General features: G+C 40.8%; 1 protein-coding gene across 1 annotated transcript in view; it reads left to right on the forward strand.

Annotated features, from left to right (window-relative positions):
• Slc4a4 (solute carrier family 4 member 4) overlaps nucleotides 1-15,749 on the forward strand; it is a 385,548-nt gene that overhangs the window by 353,570 nt on the left and 16,229 nt on the right. The window contains 3 exon segments of the mRNA XM_076938759.1: nucleotides 6,168-6,346; nucleotides 7,414-7,486; nucleotides 15,216-15,284. Coding sequence (XP_076794874.1) covers nucleotides 6,168-6,346; nucleotides 7,414-7,486; nucleotides 15,216-15,284 — 321 coding nt within the window.

Consider the following 15,749-nt stretch of genomic DNA (forward strand, 5'->3'; position numbering starts at 1 on the left):
GCACAAAAATGAGCTCCTGTCCATTTTCAAATTGTTTATGTGAAACTACTCCTTTTCATAATGATGGTAACATGCCAGTCATTGGTCACAAATCTAATGCCACCAACGGGCATTTCTTCATGCATCAAAGGCTCTCCAAATTGTTTTGTTCTGATTTTGCTAGGGCGAGCTGTGTAATATACAAATGCATGATTCCGCCTAATATCATAGAAGACACTCAACACTATGAGCTTGATTCAAGAGAGAAACCTGAGGCAGAGATGGAGGCACCACCATGTTGAAAGCAGCATGCTTGGGGTGGCATTTGCTCCAGCTAAGTGTCAAGTGGCCATCTGCTCTGCTGCGATGGCACCCATTTTTCCATCTTGCTGAATAACCCCCACAATGATAGAGTAGTACCAAGACTCTTGGCTTTATGGGGCCATTTTAGTTACTTATGTCCTTTATCTCACCTGCACAGTATTCAAAAGCAAACCAGATTCATCAAGGTCAAGCACTTCTCCAAGGTCATTGTCAGGGGCTTGAGCAGAGCCAGCTTCAGACTTCAAAGCCAGAGGTATCCCTCCTAAAGCAGTGGCTTGGAGAGTCAATTGCTGGAAGCAGCAACCATTCAGGACAGATACATAGAGATAGACATCAGATAGTCCCGGCGTCATTTCCCTATGACATACCTTGTGATGGAACATTTAATTTAAATATATTTTTTGCTGTTTGTTTTTAATTAAAAAAAAAATAACTCCTGAATTCCACCTTGCTCTATATTTTTCATTTCTGCTCCATTATTATAATCTCGGATCTAGTGCTCTTATTTCAAGCCAGATTTTTGTAATAGTTTAGCCAGTAAGCATAATAACCAACTTCCCTTGTTTTACTTCAACTGCATCATTTTTTGTTTTGAAGGTGTTGTTCTCACATACTGGTCCTATATCTAAAGCACCTTGGCCATCTCAACATTGGCATCCTAACAGCCTGTTTCTCCCACCTTGACATTTAAAGAACCTTGTGAAAGAGCCGCAACCTGGATTTAAAACACTTGGTCTCGGAGTGCCAAGAAAATGCTCTGCTTAAGTGGCCTTTTGGTTTCTTGCTTCTCAGAGTTCTGCTGGTGCTGTGACTGAGAAGATCCACTCCTCACTCCTCAGTCATGGCTGTCCACCAAAAGCATCTGCATCCTTGAAGCGTTTCTAAATATAACAGCCCGGCATCACCTGCGCTCACTCCCTAATGGAATTTATTGCCTTTGCGTTTTGCTTTTTCCTAGTGATTTATCTTCTTCTGTGCTACTGGTCACATGATAGCTCCTACAGTCCTTTGTGTAATTACTTCATCCCTAGTTCTCAGCCAAAATGTTTTTAAAGTAAGCCCCGTGGTGGTTTATTCTTCTCTTCAGATTTTATGTGGCCCACCCCAATTCCCTGGTAGCCCTGATGAACACGTGACCGAACTGCTTTCTTATGCTGGTCACATGGGTCTTGGGTTTATGACCCTGTGAGAGAGATGATAGCTGAAGAATGTGCTAGCTCATCCCCACTGCCCATCCATGGCTGCTTATGACGATTAAAGCCATGTTAGATGAGACACACTCACATGCTTCATCCTCAGTTCTTTTAGTATCTTTTCCAAACTCATGTGAATTTCTGTTTAGAGTCCAGTTTAATTTTCACACAGATCTGAGCCCTCTCTTCCCATTGAGATCTTTTGGAGGAATGTCCTTAGTGACTTGGGTTCTGGAGGCTCAGACATGATGAACGTCTACTCAGTGTCTGTGCAAGGCTCCCAACTCCTGCTTTCTTGTCATCTTTGTACTGCATATAAACATGAGGCTTCTCTTATGTATTTCCATTTTCGACTTAGTCCTAAATTACTTTTGTTCTGAATTAGCAAGATGTGCTGTTTCAAAGAGACAGTTTCTGGTTTTGTGCTTAAAACACTTTGCAGTTTCAGATGATAGGATATCCTTTGGGTCATGAAGTCAAGGACAGTTTTAGATTGCTTCTTAAATACTGAACATTTGTGCTGGATGCTGAAGGGAAAACCTGTTTTTAGTATCCTGTCTCTTCCCTGAAAGAAGCATGGAGGTTTGAGCTGACCCGTCTTACTTAGTGCCTGTATCCTGCATGTATTTTAGGTCACTTCTTTGCCTCCCAGATTTCAGCCAGTCACCTGCATCCACTGTAAAAACTGGTGCTTGTCTTACTCATTGTTTAAGCAAACACAAGACCTAGTACAGAATAAATCTTCAATAAATGTTTATTCAATAATAGTTTGCCACATGAAGGCCCCAGAGTGAGAAGGAACCGGTTGTATCAAGAAGCAGAGAGCAGGCCAGGGGCCAAGTGAGTCAAGTTAAAGTCAATGGGAGTAGTACGCTCAGGTCACACAATACAAGGTTAGTTAGCTTTAGCAGTTGTGTTGATTTGAACAATCCTATTGGCTTTCCGGTGTCCCGGCAGCCACTTGTCAGTATGTCTGGTCTCTGTTCAGGGTTGCCAGTTGCACTTCTTCTCCCAAGTTATGATAACCAAGAATATCTGCAGACACTACTAGAAGTTGGCCAGGGTGAGAAGTGGCCAACAGTTCCAGGAATACATGTTCATGCATACCCTACATGATATATCCTTTTTACTGTTTACTTTTTGCTATTACTATGTTATAAGTCGAAACTGGAAGCCACTCAAAAGTTTGAATCAGGGAAGTGTCACACTTTGGTTAAGATGTTTGAAGACTAGTCTGTGAAGAGAGTTGGTTGTCAAGGGCAAGAGCAACATGGAAGGCTCAAGGCTGGTCCTTGTGAAGGAAAAGTAGGGGAGAAGATGTGCTTGAACATATTTTAAGTTGAAGAATAGACTGAGTTTGAAGAGTTGCATTTTCTGCCCTCCCACTGGCAGCAGTAAGTGGGGATGGAGAACTGAATGGAATGAGGTTGCTACAGAATGCAAGCATCAAGAAAAGCCAGAAGCAATGAGGAGGGGAAAGGAGAGGATAAGTCTTATACTATTGTGAATATTTCAGTTTTCTGCCCTCCTCTCAGGTTTTAGATAGGGTGCCATTATTCACACTTTATTTTATTTCCATTCAAACAGTCATTCAGATACTTCTGGCTAGGGCATGCCTTTAGGAGAGCTTGTTTTCATGTGTGTCACAGCTGATTTGTAAGGTCAGTGTCTCTAAGGTCTCTAGACCTGGCTCCCACAGAGTTTATAGCAGTAGCTTGGGGCAAAACTTTTTATCACTCTTTTCAATATTATCTCCTTAAAGTTTAGTGTGTGTAGGACAATGACCTAGACGTAGTAAGCTTTGCATGTTAGCAAGTCTTGCACGTTGACATTTGGCAAAATAAATTCATTGGGCTTTTATCATTTCTGGGCTCAGGGTCCATAAACCACCAGGAAAAAGGAAAGCCAATTTCAGTCTTTGATAAGTAAGACTGAGCCAAGAAAAAGAGTGGGTTGTGTGCTAGTGTGAGAAGTGACACAGAAGACATCAGTGAGGGAAACACATTGAGGGAGCTCATGTGTCTGAGAATGGCAGTGGCGTAGAACTCAAGGCGGGAGGAACAGAAAGAGGAGACTGTGAACACTGTCCCTTCTCCCAATGACCAGATCCCAAATGGTCCTGCAGCAGCATCATAGACATACACACTGGTAGGAGAGGGCAATTCTCGGTGCCCAATCAGAATCCAACCACCTCTGCTTTCATAATCGTAATGTCTTAAACAAACTGTAGCATCTGCCTCCAAACTGGTCCTGCAGTCCTTGACCCTAATCAATTTGTCCATAACCCAGTAGCCGCAGTGCTGAGAACACAGCAATCAGATTGCTCTGCTCCTAAAAGTCCTCCAGTGGTATCCTATCTTAGTCCCAAAGCAAACTCAAGTTGTTCTGGTTCCTCTTGGGACTTACTACCAAGTAAGATGCTATGTACTTTGAAAATGTATCTTGTTCCTTACTGCTTCTCACAGTAGGAGGGAAACTCTATGAGACCAGGTATTCTTTTTGTTTGTTCACAAAAGTGTCAGCAGTAGCTAGAATCCTGGCTTGGTACTAAGTCATGAGTTAATGATTTGTTGAAAGAAACACACGACTGAGACCCCACATTTATCACATTTACTTCTTTGGTTATAATAGAATAAGTTTATATTAGCTACACCATACCTGCCTTCTTCTCTTCACCTTATTTTACTTTTAATTCACATAATTAATTATGCATTCCTAAAGTGAACTGATTCCATACATGCATATTAACATTTGTCTCATGAGCAGATGTCTGTTCTCATAGCTTTATGAGAACATGCCTTTGCTTCCATGTCGGCTCCCATACCTGCTATGTATTCTCTGGGAATATGGACCCATGTGCAAGCAATGGATAAAATCTTGGCAGTCCTGTTAGAGGAGAGCATCGTTCTGACAAACTGTAACAGGATTCAAATGATAACACTCCCTGGGTTGCTGGTGTAAATCACACCCTGACTTTCCAAAGCCAGACTCTGATTCTCTTGGATCAGCCCTAGTCTGACTCTTGGTACTGCTCCTTCATGCTGTGAGAATAGACAGCTCTAGTTTCTCCAGCTCCACAGGGGTGTGAGCCTTTGATTTCTTCATAAATAGAGCAGAGAAATATAACCACAGAAAAACACTGGGGACATGATGAACAGTATTTACTTAGTGAATAAAGAAGCTAGAACTTTTGTTGCACTGTCTGCCCGTCCAGCCAGTAGATGTTATTGTGAGCATAGGGTGGTGTTTGAAATCCCTCTGTTTTGATTAAGGGAGTATTCTTTACCTTGATGATGGTGATCAAGAAGAAGGAAGGCCAAAGTGTGAGTGCTTCAGTCCTTCTTAGAATGAGTATCAAAATACTCACAGGAACACATAAGGAGACAAAGTGTGGAGCAGAGACTAGAGGAGGGGCTGTCTGGAGACTGCCCTACCTGGGGATCCAGCCCATACAGTCACCATATGCAGGCACAGTTGGGGACGCCAGGAAGTGCATGCTGACCAGAGCCTGTTATACCTGTCTTCTGAGAGGCTCTGCCAGAGGTGGATGCTTGCAGCTAACCACTGAACTGATCATGGCGTCCACAGTGGGGAGGTAGAGAGAAGACTAAAGGGGCTGAAAGGGCTTGCGGCCCCATTGCAAGAGCGACAATACCAACCAACCAGAGCTCTCAGGGTCTAAACTGCCAGCCTGGGAACACACATGGAGGGACCCATGGCTCCAGCTATATATGTAGTGGAGGACAGCCTTGTCAGGCATTGGTAGGAGGCGAGGGTCTGTGAAGGCTGGATGCCCCAGTGTGGGGGAATTTGAGAGCAGGGAGGGGGTAGTGGGTGTATGGTGGGGGCACATCCTCATAGAAGTAGCAGGAGGGAGGATGGAATAAGGGGTTTCTGGGTGGGGGGAATGGGGAAAGGGGATAACATCTGAAATGTAAATAAATAAAATATCCAATTTTTTAAAAAAAGAAAATCCAGATACTATGGAATAAAAAATAAATAAAAATGATGGTGAACAATAGGTGGTTAAACAACTATTCTCATAGGTCATGAGAAGTGAGAGATGGTCATTTACATACCATCTCGGGATTGTTTGGGGGATCTTTACATATACCCAGTATTGTCATGAAGAGTAGCCTCTGTTAAATGCCATCACACAGAGAAGATGGTGTGCTGCTTCATAAGTACTGGTCATTCTGTCTCAACAACCACTGCCACTCTGACTCTGCCTCCCTTAGTGGGCACTCAGGATGTAACAGCGACACCCCTGTGAGTTGTTACAAGGTCCTTTGTTGTGGTTACTTCACTGAATGGTCCCAGGAACTCTCCAAACAAGGTCCCTCCCATCATTTTGGGGGTTACAGAATCAGATGCAGAAAGGTTCATTTATAATGAATAGGTACTAAGTGTAGTAGACATATGTCAGAATTAATTATTCAGAATTATGATAGGATAGAATCTGCATAGGTGCTGGAGGAGAAGGCTAACACCAGGAGAGTTCCGAGGAGGGGAGTGTCCTGTCTCAATGTGCTTCCTTATAAAAGATAACTATAAGAGTACTTTTGTCAAGCAGAACAAGTTCCATTTGTCAATCATAGTTCCTGTGCCTAACTATACCTGGATGACAAGTTCGAGTGCTTTCTGTTCATACGCTGTGACTTCTTTCTGCAGAAAGGAGCTGGGTATCACCTGGATCTGTTTTGGGTTGCCATCCTCATGGTGGTGTGTTCCTTCATGGCTCTTCCCTGGTATGTGGCTGCTACTGTCATCTCCATTGCCCACATTGACAGTCTGAAGATGGAGACAGAGACTTCTGCACCTGGAGAACAACCAAAATTTCTGGGAGTGAGGTGTGTTGTCTCAGGAAAATGACTCTTAAAAAAAAAAAAAGCCCTCATGGGTGGGTATATATTTTTGTGTCAATCATAAGGAAGTGGACACAATCTGGGAATAAGATAAATGGTGACGGTTAATTTATTCCTAAATTATCTTCTTCAGAAAGGACATTTTCATAAGGAAGATAACTAATAACTTTTAGGTATGTCAACTTTCTTGATTAGCACAATATTAAATGATGCAACAGAAAAAGCTATATTTTCTTCAATATAGAGCTGAGTGCTCTACCTCAGTCATGTGTAAAAGCCTTAAGTCTTCCATGATTTCCAGGATTGAAGGAGTAGGAATTCTTGTTTTCCAAACCATTTCTGTTCCCATATGAACTTGAGAACCTTCAAATATTAGAGTATTTGTGAAGGTCACTGGTAAAGGACCTTTGTCCTCTATTGAGTGTTTTGTTTCTTGTTTTTGTCTTTTGTGGTAGCAAGCTTTGCTCACAAGGAATAGGGTGAATAGCTCACACAACAGAGCCATCATTTTCCAGGCCTCAACAGTGGGTGATTCTTTCTTAGGGGTGCGGGGTGTTGGATGGAGATCATATTCATTAAAAAGCACTTCTGTTGTTTCAAATTTGAAAATTAGACTGGTGAGATTTATTGCACTCATGAAACTTCCCTGAGCTGTTTGTTAATTAGAATATGGGACAATGTAATATCTGTCTCCTATGAAAGAAGGTATAATTACACAACAGGACAAGTTGTTTGAAAAACAAGAGCTTCAGAGAAGCCAGTAATTCATGGACCAAGGGCAAGTGATCTTTCTTTCCTGGTTCTGAAAGGAGCAAAAGCTTTAGAAGAATCACTTTTTTTTTTCTTCATGAGTTCCAGTCATATATTTCAATACTTTGTAACATTTTTAAAGTTTACACTTGTATTGTATTGTATTGTATGAACAATATTCTTGAGATTTAACATGAGTTATAAGAAGACTTTTGATGTTGTAGCTCAGCACTTGATTTGGTCTTTCTCTAAAGGTCTATGAAAACCAGAGTTAGATTGATGGTCTTTGGATTTTGTTTCAGGGAACAACGAGTCACTGGAACCCTCGTGTTTATTCTGACTGGCCTATCAGTCTTCATGGCTCCCATCTTGAAGGTAAAGATGTAAAACATTCACAGCTTCCTCTTCTTGGGAACATTGATAACCAGACAAATGAGTGTGAAATGCTTGTAAGATTCCATAGCACATGGAGGCCGGGGCCAGTAAGGAAAGAGAATTTAAAAATATGCACCTTGATTTCTCACCCAATTCCTGTACTTCCTCCCTAGGATTTTAGCAGTTAATTGTTTGACCCCTCCGACATCACCAATATTGAAACCTCTCCTGACCTGTAGAAGGGCGGTGCCATGCATGTCCATCTGACTAGTCTTCCTCCTCACACATGCTTTCCACATCCTTTGTCTTCTATTCAGTCTATCTACTTGCTTGTCTCTTAAGTCCCACCCCCTGTGAGACCCCAACAGGGTTCTAGTGGTTCACATGATCACGGTGAATTTCTTTGCCCTGTTTTTCCTTGAATCAGAAGGCCTGTTAATCCTGAAAGGGAAATAAGAATAAAATATAAAATGAATTATAGTTGGAAAACTTTACAAATGAACTTTTGAAGAGTCGTTACATGGTAGAACATTTAAAAGGTTACCTGCCAACCTATAGGTTGATTGATGGCGTGGGTATCTGTGTAGACAGAGCAACATGCATACAATGGCTCCTTTAAGAAAAAGAACCACAGAGGAAAGTCAATGCCTTTGCTCATGAAGCTTTCTGGTTTTGTGATATAAGCTAGCTTCTCTCTCTTTTTTTCTATTACAAAAAGATCCCTAACCAATTATTGGTAATTTGCATCTTATACTTCGTACTACTGTGTAAAGCACAAAACTTCACCCAGATCCAACAACTATGAGCAACCCCTATTAACAAGATATTGCCATTTTTCCAACTGAAATATTTTATTTTTAAACAATATAATTTTGCTGAACAGTGGTAACACATGCCTTTAATCCCAGCACTTGGGATGTAGAGGCAAGCTGATCTCTGTGAGTTTGATGCTAGCCTGGACTACAGAGTAAGATCCAGGACAGCCAGGGGTCCACAGAGAAAGCATGCCTTGAAAAACCAAAATAAAAATAATCAATCAATCAATCAATCAATCAATCAATAAAATGTAATTTTTAAGACTTTTGGATCATTTGGTTATACAAGTTATGGAGAGATAGAGCACATGACTCTAAAACAGTTGACGGTTGGGTATAGTAGTGAGTAGGAAAAGCTCTCTGTTTCTATCAGATGAGCAAGTTTCTATCAGTGGCCAATCAATGAGATACAGAGGAGGGAGCTATAACATCTGAATGTGGAGACTCACTTTGCCTTTTCAGTAGCTAGACTAATGCCTACATTTGGTATGAAATAATTGGAAGTAGTTAAAAGACTTGATTATCCAACTACATGGGTTTCCATAGTTTCTGTTTTCTGGTTAACTTCTGAACAGAGTCATGAGGGACAGTGCCTCTCAGGCAGCCCACAGAGGAACTCAGGTTTAAAATGATGCCAGAGAAATTGTTTTCAGCCTGTATCCTATGGGGACAGATAAGAACCCATGGCCAGTTCTGTCAGTACAAGGGGGTGGCTTTACCTGCAAGGCGTAGTGGGTTTGAAGCATTGCACATTCTGCCTAAGGCTATAGGTGTTTCTGTTCCCCTGGCAAGGCCCAGCATATGATGCTGGTAGAGATGTTTAGAGACAACCTTTGTCTCAAAGACAATGAGACAACATTTAGAAGTCACCGTAGGCAGTTAAGATCCCGAATTGTAGGAAGCACCAGCCCCCTGCAGGTGGGTTCATGCATTGTTGCACTGCTACAGTGCAGCCTTGCTTTTATGGAACCTTCTAGAGAGAAGTTTCTAAGGAGAGATCCGCAGGCAGATATCCCTTCAGTCTTCAAATTTACACACCATCAGCTATCCCTTCATTTTGTTTTTATATGACTTGTCCTTGCTAAAACAGCATAAAATCCTGCTTCAGAAAAAGGCAGTTGTTTTTAAAACTCCTGTGTTTGTGTTACAGAAAAACTGATTTTAATCATGGGGAGCCTTCCGGTCATCATGTATGGTTCAGAAGGGACAGAGACAATGAATACTGTGTAAATTGTCACCTTTAGACAGACTGACAAACTCATACCTGGTAACAGATCTACTATTCCTCACCCTGCACCCAAATAGAGCTGCAGAGACATCGAAGGGAAAAGCCCTTGGGTTTTTGCAGTGAACCCTTTTACCCCACATGATGTGAAGCATTGTAGTATGTAAGGAACAAGATCAGAACTCATGAGCAGAGCTTGAAACTCCCCTGCGGCCATCCTGTACCCGCCCATGCCTTGGCTTGCTTTGCTGGGCCGCCACCCTCCATCGCTGTGGCTGTTATTATCTGGCAACTTTGATTAACCTGAAGAATCAGTGTCTCCATTGGTGAAAAAAGTAATTTAGCACACATTTTTTTTTAAAGCCAGAGTTTTCCTAAACGTAGGAGATGGAATGGTTTTGCTAGCCTAGGTCACGATAGACTGTGGAAAACCTTATGGGAAAGCATCGGGAATGAAGCAGCCGCTCTTCAGAAGCCTCTGTTCCTCCCATGAGTATGTTAGTCCTTCCCTACTTCAGAAATCACATCTCCCAAGACGTCCAGCATTTCAGATCATGTGCCTGCCCCGCCGCTTATGTTCAGCAAGTTTCGTGCATGTATCCGAGATGCCTCATTAGCATTTACAAAGTCAATACAGGAAGAAACAGATGTTAGGGGTACAGTTTAACCGAAATGTAAGCCGCAGCTAAGGAAAGGGTACAATTAATAATTAACCTACAAATTCACACAGAAAGTGGTGTCACAGGTTGACCTCCATGTGACTGTGCCTTTTTTTTTTTAAAGCAACAGATGACAAGTTCAGAGAATGTGTTTACTTAAGATTCTGCCTTTGAAAGTCAGATCAAATGGATGGGAACAAGAGATATATGTGACTTTTTTTTTTTTTAATAAAATGGTTCAACGCCTTCCCTGCCCAACTCCTTCTCCTTACAAGTTTAATGGTCTCAGACAAGCTGAGCAATTTTCTTGCATGCATGAAGCAGTATAGGTGGTTGCCTACTTATGCAAGGGTACTTTGAACATGAAGTTTATGGCCTTTGTTTTGATCTCTGTGCCGAAATCTGTCTTTCATGTGGAGGAATGCCAGGAATTATAGTGTACCAGCTTTAAGTTCATGAGGATACCCTTTGACCCTGACCAGCTATAGTCAATGCTGCCTCAAAGCACCGAATCGCTTAGTTGCTTAGCACAGAACTGCTGGGAAGTAAGAATAACTGGCTTCCCAGGCTGGCAATGTGGCGTTCCCTGAGTTTCCATAGTGGAATTGCTGCCACCGGTTACAGCTAGTGTTCTTCTATAAGTGGCAATCACAGAGCAGCTAAGAGATGAAAGGCCGTTCCCTGAGCTGACTCAAGAAATAAAGATCAAGGAAAGTTCACTGTTGTTTCTGTTGCCTGTGCGCGGATTAGTTTATCTTTAACATGAGGCGTGGCCAGAAGTTATCTTTAAGATTTGTTTAGTGCACTAAAGTATAGAAGAGAGCCTTTAATTTGTACCTGGCAGATACTTGTTAATCTCCCACACAGATCTGACCCATGGAAGCAGGACAAACATGGTGGAGATGGCCACAGTAAGGATAAAACTGCTGCCTGTTGAGCTTGGCCTCAGATTAAGGGGCCATTGCAGATTTTAAAAATATATCTATCAGTACCTATGAGAACTATATGAATAATTATTTCCACTCTAAAAATAGAAAAAAGTATGAAAAAGCCACTAGATTTCGATAAGCCTAGATTGTAGAGGCAAGATTTGAACTCTGGAAGTTCTAGTATAAAACTAATCCTATAACCTCATATAATGTGTGTCCTTCAAAATAAAACATGGTACTTAGCCTTCAAAGAACCTCTATTTTTTCCCATAATATTATCTTTCCCAGACTCTTTGATCTCATTTGGAATCATCCTTATGTGGGGAAAATTATGTAACTTTCATAAAGTCCTCTTCAGGCCTCATCCAGACTGAGAACCACTGGCTTCTTTATCAGCAGAGATTTCTAAGGCTTAAGAGAGTTAGGGAATTGTGTTAGTGACATATTGCCAAAATGAGGTTAGTTGGAAGTGCAAGGTATTAAAACTTAAGTAAAACGGGGCTTCAAGTCAGACCTTCAAGCCAGCCCTCCCGGCTCTCCCAGCCATCTCTTCCCCACGTCACCCCCTACACACTCCATCACTGAGGAAACAGGAAGACCAGTGGTTGGGAATTGCAGGCATAAGCTCTACATTTATCATTTGTTAGTTGCCATATTAATCAATGAATTGGAAAGATGTTATGTAAGTCTTTTTCACAGGAGCTTTCTAGATAAGATTGCTCACAGTGTGAGGATCAAACAAGTTGTCTCAGTGTCTACAGCTGGCAGCTAGAAGCCAAACCCAGGTCTGTTCAACTTCTGTCTCCCACGTCTTAATCAGGACCTTACTCTTAGCTTTAGGCACAGGCACACAGGACACACACACCCATACACCCTGCACACATACACGCACATGCACACATATAAGCATACCTACACACACTTGCTTTGACCATCAAGAGTCTCAGTTCTTATTGAGTTGTTATCCAGTGTTGATCTCCCACAGAGACCTGACCCATGGAAGCAGGACAAACATGGTGAACAAGTATAGGTTTCCCTTTATATCAAAAATCCCTTTCACGCCCTTCCTTCTGGGATTGTTCTACTACTATGGACAAAACACCAGAAGATAAAGGGGAAAATACAGAGATACATTGACCAGAATTCAAAAACTTGGTGACATAGATATTAAGATAAATATTAATATTTATATATTAAGTCTTATTTTGATTTCACCTCTCTTTCATTGTTCTACATGATTACAGGATCAATCATTTAAATTTTTCCATTTTTTTTTTGTATTTATTGAATGTAACACCTCTTTGTAGTTATTCTTTTTTGCTTCCTGGGTATGATTGATGACATAATTGTTTGCACAGTTTACCATTTAGCTATCTGGATGTGCCCATGAAGTGGATATTTTTAATTTCTACCTCCTTGCTTTGTAGAAATGACTTCCAGCTATTACTGTATTGTCCCACTTTAAAATGGGATCTCATTTTTAGAGACTTTTTTAATAGAATTCATTATTTATTTATAGTGTCATACATGAGCCTAGGCTGGCCTTGAATTCATATACTCATGGAAGTCCTCCTGCCTCAGCCTCCTAAGTACTAAGAGAAGAAGCATGAACTACCAAATCCTGGGTGTCTTCCAATTTTAAAATCAGTCTTTTTTTCTTCCTCTGAGAACTTTGTTTTGATGAGTGGTCCTAGTGTGATTAATTTTTACGCATTGACCTTCTGATGTGATTCCTGAACTAAATGCTATAAAATACACCCTCTACCTCAATAATTCTGTCAGTTTTTTAAAGATCTATTTATTATTTTATGTATATGAATACACTATCGCTGTCTTAAGACACACCAAAGAGGGCATTGGATCCCATTACAGGTGGTTGTCAGCCACCATGTGGTTGCTGGGAATTGAACTCAGGACCTCTGGAAGATCAATCAGTGCTCTTAACTGCTGAGCCATCTCCCCAGCCCCCATCTGCCAGGTTTTATTAGGAGTGTCATTCTAGGAATTGTATTGATAAGTGCTGTTGTGAAGAAAATGAGAATATCATAAGCATTTGTATTATACTGAAGCTGATCAAAAATCAACTTGGCAGCTTTTCTTATATGTACTATTTTCTCCAAACTGATATATATATATATATATATATATATATATATATATATATATATATATACATACATATTTATACATATACATATGTGTATATGTGTGTATACATATATGTATATATGTGTATATACATATATGTATATGTATATATACATGTGTATATATGTATGTATATATATACACACCTTCACATACCTAGTTATTTTCTTCCTTATATCAATCCATGCCATTCTGTGTCATAGATCAGGTGAAATGTGCTAAAATAGTTCATAGAATGGATCGAAGGCTCCAGGCAGTGTCCTCTGCTATGGTAGTAGAAACACATTAGGAAAAAAACCATTAGTTAAGCTCGGGGAAGGACAGACACTTTCTGACACTTCCAATCCAGAGATACACTTTACCCAGAATAAAAAGAAACCACTGAGGAAACCCAAGTAGCTTCCTAGGAATCAACTGCTCTTTCCTGCACCCTCTTCTCATGCTTAAATGTAAACAATAAATGGAAAAGAAATCATGACATTTTGAGAGGAAATAGGTGCCTTAGAAATGAATCCGAGATGGAAATTTGATCCTTCACTGGTCTTATGTATTTATTTTTGGGAAATGTACATAAGGAGTTGTAAGTAACATAGCACTCACCTGCTAAGAGAAACAGGGCCTGTGATTGAGCCCCTGAGCTTGAGTGGGCTGTGTCTATGGCTCTGTGGCCACTGCTGAGTACTACAGGATGCTGGCTTCCTGCCAGCCCGGCCTTCTCACCCACTTCAAGCATTCAGTCCCTTTTAGTTTTGAGTCTTTTCTGAGGTCTTGGTTAAAGTTAGTTATGATAAGATGGTTGATCTCCTTTAGAGAAAACCTTTGACAGTTCATAGAAATGCATATTTTCTCCATTGAAACGTGAGCATTCCTGTGAGTAACCAGTGCCAACTGGAGACATTGGTGGTCCATCTTAGAACTCACTTGTTCTTTAGTGTGGCCAGAAGGTCTGAGGCACAGTAGCACCAAGCAATTATGGTAAGATGGTTCTAGAAACAGTGCTTCATTTAAGACATGCCATAGTTTTAAAGTTCTACTCTTTAATGAATACTTCTTCTGGTTAAAACGGTCTCCTGCATGAGGATAGGCTGGCTGGCCCTAGTTACTTTTCCATTTTAGTATTTTAGATTTGTCCTTCAGTTGCTTGAACTTTGTTTCAAACCCAAGGCTTTTGTTGTCCAGACAGAAGACTTCTCAGAATTAGAATACTGATTCTTAAATGTGATTGCTTGCATTTCATGGACCCAGGGGAAAATAAAATGTACACATTGGATTAGAACTTCTCATTGCTAAAACACTGTGTTGGTGTAAAGGATGTTTTACTAAATAATGCATAAAATATTAATTGAGTTTTAAAAGGCTTGCATTAATCCATATATGTAATTAATTGTTTCCAGATGCTTCCTGATGCTTCCAATCCCTGTTCTTATTAATTTGTATTCTTAGAGTCCTGAGAAGACAAGGGATGGTTTTTTGATGTTTCCTTTACCGAAAGAGGCATTTACAAACCAAACTGATAGATCATTTGGCAAAAATTAGTAAGGACAAAACCAATAGCCTGTTACAAAAGGATCTTGGTTTCAGAGTGTGGCAATTTGCTACCTCTGCATGTCCCTCCTATCCCACACAGACATCTGGGTTGCATAGTCTGTGGCTTTTAAGAGCAAAGGAAAGCCAAGACAGTTTCCCCCATTAAAAAGGTATTATTGAGGTCATGTGTGCCCATTCTTTAAAAAGAAGAAAGAAAAAATGAAATTTATTTGAATGCTCCTTTCATCTTTATTTATTTCTACTTCAGGGCTTAGCATCTTATCAACAGATGAGTTAAACGCACTAATTTGAGGTTGCTCTGTTACGCTGTGCTTTAGTTCCAGATTTAGCCCTCATTTAAATTATTCCTCTTCCTAATTATTTTCACTGTTGTTTGTAACCGGTTTCCACTGTTTTACTTTCCAGTTTATCCCCATGCCTGTTCTGTATGGCGTGTTCCTGTATATGGGGGTGGCCTCACTTAACGGTGTGCAGGTAAGCTTCCACAGCGGTCCAAGCAAGCCCCGAGCATTTCCCAAAGCTGAACTAGTCCAGTAATAGATCTCTGATGAAGGCACTAATCATTAACTAAGGACTCTTTAAAATACATTTATTTTCTACTTCCTCTACCTTTTACCTGCTTTTCATTTCTGATGGAATCGACAAAGCTAGCTGATGTCAACAAATGTTATCCTGAGTGCCCATTACTGAAAAGGTGTGCTGATGTCATTTTGTGAGGAAGTGAGATACTGTTCCCATTACCTCCTCCTCCTCTTCCTCCTCCTCCTCTTCTTCCTTATCCTCTTCCTTCTCCTCCTCTTCTTCCTCCTCCTCCTCTTCCTCCTCCTCCTCCTCTTTATATTTTCCTCCCCATGCCCTCTTCCCCTTCTTGCTTTCCATTTTCTCATATACTTTTCTAATCTCTCTCATACGTCACCTTATTTTGTCTCAAGATAGATG

Source organism: Arvicanthis niloticus, chromosome 7, assembly GCF_011762505.2.
Source record: "Arvicanthis niloticus isolate mArvNil1 chromosome 7, mArvNil1.pat.X, whole genome shotgun sequence".
NCBI classification, from domain to species: domain Eukaryota; kingdom Metazoa; phylum Chordata; class Mammalia; order Rodentia; family Muridae; genus Arvicanthis; species Arvicanthis niloticus.